Genomic DNA, 9,808 nt, shown 5'->3' with positions numbered 1-9,808 from the left:
AAGATTCAAGAAAAACTGGTGACTGTTTCATTTGAGTCAATAATTCGCTCAAGTCTGGAGTTTCTTTGGCCCAGAGTAATACTTTATTTGAGTTGGAATTCAGCACTAATCCACGATTTACACGTGTGACATAGAGGAGTATGACAGGAAAATGGCGAGAACCACATGCAGTGAATTTCAAGATGCCAAACAAGCTGTGAATTACAGCAATAACTCGTCACCATTTCAGAATGCTGTGCTGTTCACTTACAACAATGACAGTGTGAGAGAAAATACACTAGAGCAATAACTAGCTTATTCTCCTCAATTCACATATCTTCCTTTAAAAACGCGGATAAGGGTGTTTTCAACTTTTGAGCCAACTTAGCTGCTTTCTGACTCACATTAATGCACACATACATGAATTATTAACACATATAACTCACTTAGATATTGCAATATATATTAAGCACGTACTCTTTGACTAACACACATTTGGATGGTCAACATGGTCTAAGGAATGAAATGGAAGGAAGGAGGAAAACGTATTGAAATTATGATAACTGATAGAGTGCAAAATGCATGGAAAAGCTGTGAAGCTTGTCAGTCATTTCCATTCAGCAAGTGTAAAATTTTGATTACAATACTCTTTGTGGTTTTAGTCTGCTACCAATATTTGCCTCATCAGATACCCTTGATACATCAGTAATTAAAATGCTTATATTGTCTAATCTGGGAAAAGTATTTATCACACAAGAATGAAAAAGGAATGGCAAAGAAAGAAAAGAGAGATATCTGTATTTGGTCAATGATGACATGATTAATTATTTTTCTGGCTGAAACAATAATTTGTGAAAGAAGGAAGGCATTTATGTCAGTTCATATCATAGATTCATATCATATTCAAATCATAGATGGAAAATGCCAATATTTTCAGGAAACACTGACCAGTGAAGCTCACTAGGACTGATGTTACAGCTATCATACAAAATAAATAACATGAAAAAAATGTATCCACACCTCACACCTAAAACTTGTTATAAGCAGGAATAACACCTGTAAACTTTTCCTAAATTCACCCAAAATGTTGTTTTTATTTAGTGATTTTCAAAAGAGACTCTGTAAACTCATTTCTCACTTCTTGTATTACAACTCAGGGCTCTGCTTCATTCTTTCTGCTTCATTCTTTGTAGTTTATTCCATTCAAAGATAATACTTATAATACAACTTCCACTGTTACCTTACACACTAAAAAGCATGCAAGATCATTAATGTTGTTTTCTAAAGAGACCAATTTAAGTCAATTACTTCAGATTTCCTGTCGTACACAACTGCACAGCTATCCACCACAGCAGTGATACTCAATGGCTGGCAAAACGCAGCAAGTCTTCAGACTCAAAGGCCAGAGTTGAATATAGCCCTGCTGCATATATGGATAATGTCACAGCATTAAGATTACATTGGAAGAGGCCGAGGCTAACAGAATAACTGTGGACATTGTACATTAGGGTTCAACAAATGCTAAATATTGCAAAGTACATCTTGGAAACATACCACTCAGGCATTGTCGCCACTGAGTCGGAACCTTTGGCTTTGACCTTTGCTTCCAATATTTCCCTTCACTCTGGCTGCATTTCAGGTGAGGTTTGTTTTAAACTATTGTCCAGGAAATACTGACAAATACAACAGGTTTTAACAGATCTGCCTACTCGCTGCAACTCGATGTCCCTTCTTCAAGGTTCTGTATAATAAGCTTATTTTATGATACAAGTTCTCTATAAAATAAGTTGTCCCTCTCTTAAAAAAGTGGAAAACTTTATCCTTTGTAAGTGAGTGAGACATTACATTGCCAACAAACTAATTTTTGTATGTTTTTTATTATCATCTACGCATGTTGTGTACTTGTGATGGTTTTTAAATCAACAGAAATTTAAATTGTCGCAATGGATTTTAAATTACCGCTGCTTTAACTATTCATAAATCCAGATATATTAGATCAAGTTTAATCACTAAGTGATATAGCCCTAAGTTATGTGTGGGTAGTACTTTCTAAATAATTGAAATATTACTTTTTGATGCACATTATCCACATTCTTCATGGTTTACTGACAAACCCGCTACAGTTCAGACTGGTAAACTGTCATTCAGTAACCTAAGATGTCAAATAATATTCTGAAATGAGGTGAACTTACAGATACAAGGACAAAAACTTTGAAATGATCTCAGTGCATATATACGTAACTGGAATCATCCTCACACTTTGCAAGTTCAGTGCTCAACATGATTTTTTTTAACATGAATAAATATACACCTGTATAATATGACAATACAATATTTCTCTAAATGCTCTGTGATAAAATGTATTCATGGGGGGCTGAGCTACTCAGATTAGGATATGAAGTTAGCATGAGTAAAACGACCTGAGAAACTTCAACTCTAAAGTTCTGAACCAATAACTAGACCTATGTTAATTATTTGTATATTGTTTTTTCATACTGTATACTCTCCCTATACATCCTTATCTATAGCACGACTGTACAAAAAAATTAGACTGGTGTGAAAAGATCAGTGAAACGTATATTGGGATCCGATGATTGCTTTTGATCAGTTGCTGTGAAACTCTACAAGTTCTGTGTATCAGCAAAAGCAAAGAAACAGTCATCGATTGCACGTTTTAGTTCATTTACATCTGTAAAAAACAGATAACACATGCAACAGCGTTGCAGTGCAATGCAGTCAATTAAATCAACCTCTAAGCTTGGAGCCTGCTCCCCCCCCCCCCCCCCCCCCCCGATGGTTAGATATTACCTAAACAATTGTTGCCGATCTCTATTTTGATAATTAAATAAAAGCACTAATCATTTAGTCCCTCACCCACAAGACCACTTTTATAAACAATGATAAGATACCAAATTAGCAAATGAATCTTTGGTGGACACCAGACTGTGTGTTATGCTTTCATCCCGAACTAAATGTTGAAAATGCAAAATCAGAATGAAAAATCAGAATTAGCTCTTATCACTCTTGCAAGGCAAGTTATTAATAGTAGAAAACCCCATTGAGGATGACTAATCCCTAAGCAATATCAATAAAATAATATAGCAACTGACAATAGCACATACAAAGCACACTCATGCAGCTCCTCACTATACGCTAATGATTTCAAGCAATAATTGTGTCCACTCCTTTCCGAAAAGAACAAATAAAAAAAACAAAAACAAGGAAAAGGAAACAAACAACTCAAATTAACCACTGCTTGATCTCAGTGTACATCAAGGTCACTATCACCCATCTGTAAGATATGGCCTTAGAGCCATAGGTCCACCCAGCATTAACAACACATTATGCAGGCAACGGTCCAATCTAAGAGCTCGTCTATGGGGTGCCGTGTCTTTTTCTGGACCTGTTGCAAACAATCAGAAAGAAGAGCAGGGAGTGATTGTCTCATGATGAACTTCCTGGGCTGGCCAAAGCTCATGTTTTTTTCAATCGCCTGGAAAACACATTTTTTTTTTTCCTGATGTACTGCCACAGCTTTCAGGAGGACAGGAAAAAAATCACTCTTAGACATTGGGTGCGGGGACAAATGAAGAAAAGCGTATAGCTTTTGGTTCATACTTAGAGAATCGAAGGTTAATTCTGAGGGGTCCTTGAAACACAGTAAAAAGCTGTTCAAGATCCAAATCTGATCTATGAGTGACTGTTTTTTTTTTTTTTTTTTCCTGAAAGAGCATCCCACGCAGAATGCGGTGCTTGAAATGGTGTCAGAGACAGGTCTTGGGGGAAGAGGTCAGGACAGATTTGGTTACAGGATATGGGTATAATACATTTCCAAGACCTTTTATAAATTCTTGCACAAAACTTATTTGGACTTTGGGACGACCAAAATCTCATCTCCATCACGGATGCTGTATGAGTGCAAAGCCCGTGTGCTGTACTTCATCTCCTCTGGTCCGAAGGCAGAACACATATCTTTATCAATGTAGTAGAGGCGCATGTTGTTGGTGGAAAGCTGCGTCACTGTCCTCAGCTGCTTCTTCAGCTCTGCCACTGTTTGGTCCAGACGAATACTCACCTCTTCCACCTTGTCCTCACAGTGAACCTCAACCTTGGCATGACAGCGTGGTCGCAGGTCTATCTCTGCTAGTGGAGCGAGCTTCCCATACTTTGTCACCAAACAATGATACCTTTTCCAAGGGAAAAAAAAAGGGAACAGCCTTTTGAGTGAGAAACAATGCACTAGATCTTCATAATGAATGTTAAATCAGCAGTCCAACACATAAAGTACTTTAGGTGTACACACCACATTTCTGTGACTGAAAGCTGTCATTGGATGGAGAAACAAGGGGGCGGGACGTGTGTGGAATGCACTGTACCTGTAAGGTAGCTCCTCTTCTGAGTAATCTAGATGGTATCGAATGAAGAACCTTTCTGCATCCTCTCTTTCGGTATCTGTCACTGCACTCCCATTTAGGCAGTTTACAGAAGGCAACCTAGAGATATTAATTGTACGCTTGTTAACAATAATGTGATCTTGGTTTCAGTGCTTCCTGGGACTGAGTCAAAGAATCAGTTCATAAAAAGGTGCAATTTTTCAATTACAACTCCTCACAAGAAGGTAGGGAATGCATCGCTGCTTTACGTTGTGAGAACTATTCCACTGGCTGCTCTAAGGGGAGAAAATGTATGGTCAGAGGAGCTTACTGTGCTATCATGAGGCTCCGCCGTTCTGTGTTTGTATAGGCTTGGAGTAATGGAATACCCTGCAGCCTCACCTCCTCCAGTTTAGGCAAGAAGTTCAACTTCTCAATGTCTTCCCACTGATTTAGACCTAACAAATATAACAATATTCAGATGGATCACAAATGCAACTCATGCATCTTATTTTAGTCAGTCCCTGTACCAGGTCAATAGTTTTGTCCAACTGCAGTCGGACTAATACCTGTGTTGTGCAAATTGATGCTGCGCAAGTTGGGGAAGAGACGTCTCATAACATCTCCAGAGTCTTGAATGGAGCTCAGATTGTTATTGGCCAGGACCAGGGTGTCCAGTGCGGGAAACATGGAGCCGAACTTGCGCACCTCAGCCCAGTCGTGGAGGTTGTTGTCTGTGATGTGCAGCAGTCGCAGTGAAGGGCAGGGCACAGGCGATGGTGACACAGTGGAGTACTCATTAAGGCACAGGAACAGCTCTTCCAGTCTGGTTAATGCACAAACAGTATCATACTATACATTGTATCGGCTTTCAACAATCGCCACAATCAGTGTAATATATGACTGCCTCACAGGGATTTTAATATTACTCAAAGTATTATTTGATTGGCTCTGCAATTGCCCTTTTAACATCAGATTTGATATGCATTTCAAAACTGGACATTTATTTCCAGCAAGACCAACTCTATGAGCTTCTGTCATAGAATCTTAAAAAAGAGGGCGATATGATAATGTATAACACAGCTAGTCCATTTACTTAGGCTTGATAGCTGACTTAAGCCAATCATATTTCAAGTAAATATTGAGGAAACACAGTGCAATGGACTACCTTATTTTGGTGAACAGGCCAATCTATTGCCCACAGCCTGGTTCAGCTGAGGTGAAATTCATGTAAAATCAATGGTTTACATAAGGATAATGAATAACATGACTTCTCTACATACACTTGACTGAACATAATATAACCTAAAATTTACATTCATGTTTTTATCAATTAAATATTATTTTGCGATGATTACATTTTAAACAACCAGGCAATAAGCTGTATTTTGAGACCTGAAATGACATTTTTTTTTCTCCAGAAATGCTTGGGATGCAACACGACTAGGGCTACTTTCAGTTCATATCCGTGTCACCTCCATCTGATTTTGACAGATGCTGTTCCAAATTTAGCTCCTAAGGTGGTCTTACTCTGGTAGCTCTCGAGTGAGCACGTGCACAGTGTCCCAGGACACTTGAGTGTTGTTGAGGACAAGACGGCGGACTCTGGAAAAGGCCTCTGCACAGTTTGGCTCCAGGACAGCCTCATGAAGAGGGTTCGAACTAAGGTTCAGGAAGTCCAGGTTTGGGATGTTGGACACAATCTTACTGATCTGAAATGTCACAACATAGCAAACATGACCTTTTTTTTAATGACGTTAAAATGGGGGGAAAAAAAAAAAAAAGCCAAACACAGGAAGCAGAATCAGAAGCAGAGTAAACTATCCCACCTCATTCCAGTCCTGAAGCTTATTGTGAGACAGATCCAGCTCCATTACATGAGCACAGAAGGCAGCGATCCCTCCCTCTTCTCCAGCGTGTCTGATCCCACAGCCATTCAGGACAAGAACACTGGGCAGGTTGAGGCGGTCTACGTAAACATTATAGCAAAATATCAACTGGCGCCCCCTTGATGCTCTAGAGAGGATTGACCCCTTTTCAGCTTGCTTAGTACTCTCACATATAATTCAGGGAGCTGACAACTTGATAGTGTTTCAAATGTACTTCTTATACGGTGAGTTATACGGTGACAATTACGTATCATTGTTTCTCTAGTTTTGCTGTTTATGTTTTTCTAATTGCTGGACATAGTGAGCAAAGGGAGTTATTTTTCCAAAAACATCTAAACAAACACAGAGACCCCCCCCCCCCCCCACACACACACACACACCTTTCATCGGTGATCCTTGTGGACCGGCTGGCACAACCACCACCCCCATTCCTGGGCCACGGCGATACGGAAAGTTCTCCGGGCTGTACTTCTCGCTGATCGCTTGCATAAAGGTACGGCCTTCCCCCTCCGCCGGTTCCATGGCCCCCGTCCCTGCTGCCCTGTCCGGCTACAGGCCTCCAATGGCTAAAAAAAAAAGGGGGGGGGGGTTGGGGGGTACAAAGCTGGTCTCTCGTGTAAGTTAGCCAGTCACCGGCAGTTTGAGATCAGTAAGCGACTCATTTTCCGACTACTCACTTCAACAACAACAACAACAACAACAACAACAACAACAACAACACCAAAAAAAACCCCACAGTTATCAGAGTGCTCTGGACTCTCTTTACACACAAAGAGAAATGACTGTACAAGTTGACATTTCATGTTTCAGGGGATCCACTAGCAAGGTTCACATCAGAGTTCACAGTGAAGCTACAGTGTGTAAAATGAACAAATCACATCTATGTAATGACTGTTCTTTTAAATACCTCTTGTGTAAACAAATGATGTTTGTACTTGTATAAATAAAGAGTGTTATAATTTTAGGGCAAACTCTGTACTTATGCCTAGCTAAAATGGCCATCTACCTTTTAATTAGTTTTTGTCACATAAATACATAGTGTTGTAATTTTTCTTTTTTTTTTTTTAATTTCCGGGTATTAATTGTAAAAGCTCCATAGCAGCTCCTTGCTTAAATAACTAGCTCTCTTTTATAATGACCACCTGATTGTGCTGTCCTTATTTAAGCAATAAAAAGACCATTTACCAATGCTTATCAACAGGCTACCAAGAAAGTTAGGCAAACCCCTTTAACATCATGTAGGTTGTGCTTTACGGCGGGCCATGTGAATTAAGGCAATGAGAGGCAACTGATGTAAGGTTATAATATCCTGGATTTACCAGTAGAAACTATTCAGAATAGAGGACGGTACATTCTAAATAGGTGTTATTTACAATATATACAACTTTAATACAATTTACAATATATTGCTCCACGCAGGTGTCTAAAACAGCGGAAAAATGATCCTCAGTTGATACATACTGCTTTTTTTCTTTCTTAATATGCATTATTTGTCTCCTACAAATTTCTGAATAATGAAATGACACTGAATATAAAGCACAAATAATTCTGATATGTAAACTAAGAAATACTGAAAGAAAGTTTAACATATGCCGACACTCAGTGTAACCTAAATGCCATCTGTCATAGTTGGTTTGGTATAGCTGATTAAGTCCTTATGAGCATGTTTCAACTAAAAAACTCCAGTCACAAAATATTTCAAAGGTCTTGAAAAAACCTATGGGGAAGACTGAGGGAGGTGCCTGCAGTATCTTATCATCACCTAACAGTTTTAAGGCCTCGTCTGACGTATCATGACTTTGCACTTCTTAGACATATCTCTGACAATTGGTTCAAATAAAAACGACATATAACTTATTTAAAAGTGACTTCTTCCTATGAATGGGGTCCAAAACATTTATGAAGCTGACCTGCTATAAAAATGAGTGTTCTTAAAGAGCAATACAGTAGAGCAAACTACCAACTTGACAAGCAGATTATGTGAGACTACAAGTGGAATAAAGTGTAAACTGTGCTTTATTGACCACGTGTGACTAGCCAGTGGGAGGAAAGCACAACCATTTTCAGCATTATTCAAACTGTGGTCATGTTTTTCGATAAGTTGATAGTCAGAGGCCATTGTGTGTCTTTGTCACCTGCTCTACTGTCAGTCGGCAAAGGTCCACTATCACAGCTCTCTGTGCACTAAAAACAAGAGACAGACTGACAGTTAGGACTTGGAAATTCAAAAGGTATTTATCAATGTGACTTAATGGATCAAATTTAAAGAGACAAGAGAACAGAGACTCATATACTCTCACGTGGCTGAGCACCTGTAGTGAGATAAACTGCTCAAGCGTCGCCAAGTCACTCCACAGAAGACGTCAGGGTATAGATCCAACTGAGGAGAGCAGACGCTGAATCAGTAAGGTGGACTGACACGAAAAAAGTTATGCAGAAATTATGTACACTGTTATCAGCTGTTATCAAGATAACAATGTTTTTTTTTTGCTTACACGACCAATTCTAGCTCTTCAGGAAATATGTACCACACAAATACATGGCCAAAGGTGACTAAAACCAAACAATGTCACTCATTGGTCCTAATACATGCCACAGATTTCAGACAAGCAAAATATAAATAAAGGACAACAACTTAAAACAACTGTGACCTCAACACCTCAGTACTGTTGATATCAAAAGAAGAAAATTCATTGTTTTGTTACCTTGCAACTATGTTCAGTGGGTGAGAGAAAAAGAGGAAAATACCAGTACATGTCTTTGAACGATTCAATGTAACATCGTGTGCTGTACCTTTGTATAATGCAAGCAATGAGCAAGTATGACAGTTTCAGCGCCTTTATTCGTTGGTCTGCCGAGCGATATCGAACAATGGCTTAACTTTCCCCAAATGGAAACTAAATAAGCTATCGCGTGACGGCATGAAAGAGTTGATGGCACAGAAGTCATCATATAATCGCACAAGTACAACAGATGGATGTATTATCGCTCTGAATATATTATGAATATTGTTGGGCCGGACTACAACATTGAACGGAGACAGGCAAAATCATAACCACTTCTGTCATTAATGTCCATGAAAAATGACTACATAATTACGTCCATCGAGGATTGCTCGAACTTGCTAGGCGATTCAGCAGCTACGATAGCGGTGATGACAGCCAATTACAGTACCACAACAGAGATTCTAGTTCAGTACAGGGCACTGAAAAATGTTGCACAAAGTGTAACTTGATCACGAAACTGTTCAAATTTTAGGAATATTATGTCACTGCACAGGGTGCCTGTTTAAACATTAACTTGGCTAACGTAGGCTCATGAACAGCGTGGAAAATCACCACCATGAACAAGCTGCACTGAATGACCTGCACATCATCGATATGCTTAACTGTTATTATATTCGGTGGAGAATTTAGGCCAGAAATAACATGAGTCGCAAAAAACAGAGGACCAAAGTCATTTTAAAGAAGCAAACACAACCACCTTGAGACTTACCTTTATCAACCGTTCTCTCCGTTCTTGTTATTGTTGATCAAGCTGTCACAACGAGCCCCCCCCAACTCCAAT

The 9,808-nt window shown here is 39.2% G+C and overlaps 1 protein-coding gene across 2 annotated transcripts; it reads right to left on the bottom strand.

Annotated features, from left to right (window-relative positions):
* Positions 1 to 2,782: 2,782 nt before the first annotated feature.
* Positions 2,783 to 9,792, bottom strand: tbcela (tubulin folding cofactor E-like a). Of its 2 annotated transcripts, none has more exons than XM_030777219.1 (10): positions 9,737 to 9,792; positions 8,554 to 8,621; positions 8,377 to 8,425; positions 6,622 to 6,807; positions 6,182 to 6,321; positions 5,883 to 6,064; positions 4,922 to 5,178; positions 4,684 to 4,810; positions 4,356 to 4,472; positions 2,783 to 4,166 (listed from the first exon to the last, which is right to left on the bottom strand). In XM_030777219.1, exons 4-10 carry the CDS (start codon positions 6,761 to 6,763, stop codon positions 3,842 to 3,844), a joined length of 1,290 nt encoding a protein of 429 aa, XP_030633079.1. In that variant the 5' UTR covers positions 6,764 to 6,807; positions 8,377 to 8,425; positions 8,554 to 8,621; positions 9,737 to 9,792; the 3' UTR covers positions 2,783 to 3,841. The 2 variants fall into 2 exon arrangements, with proteins under 2 accessions (XP_030633079.1, XP_030633080.1); XM_030777220.1 differs by lacking the exon at positions 9,737 to 9,792 and adding an exon at positions 9,035 to 9,105.
* Positions 9,793 to 9,808: the final 16 nt, after the last annotated feature.

This window comes from Chanos chanos, chromosome 6 (assembly GCF_902362185.1).
Source record: "Chanos chanos chromosome 6, fChaCha1.1, whole genome shotgun sequence".
Taxonomy (NCBI): domain Eukaryota; kingdom Metazoa; phylum Chordata; class Actinopteri; order Gonorynchiformes; family Chanidae; genus Chanos; species Chanos chanos.
This window is presented reverse-complemented; position numbering and strand designations above follow the sequence as displayed.

Coding starts and splice junctions, on each gene's coding strand:
- tbcela (XM_030777219.1), bottom strand. CDS start 6,763: ATGGAACCGGCGGAGGGGGAAGGCCGTACCTTTATGCAAGCGATCAGC. Junction 6,065..6,181: donor AGCTTCAGGACTGGAATGAG/GTGGGATAGTTT, acceptor GTGACATTTCAG/ATCAGTAAGATTGTGTCCAA. Junction 5,179..5,882: donor CTCACTCGAGAGCTACCAGA/GTAAGACCACCT, acceptor TGCATTAACCAG/ACTGGAAGAGCTGTTCCTGT.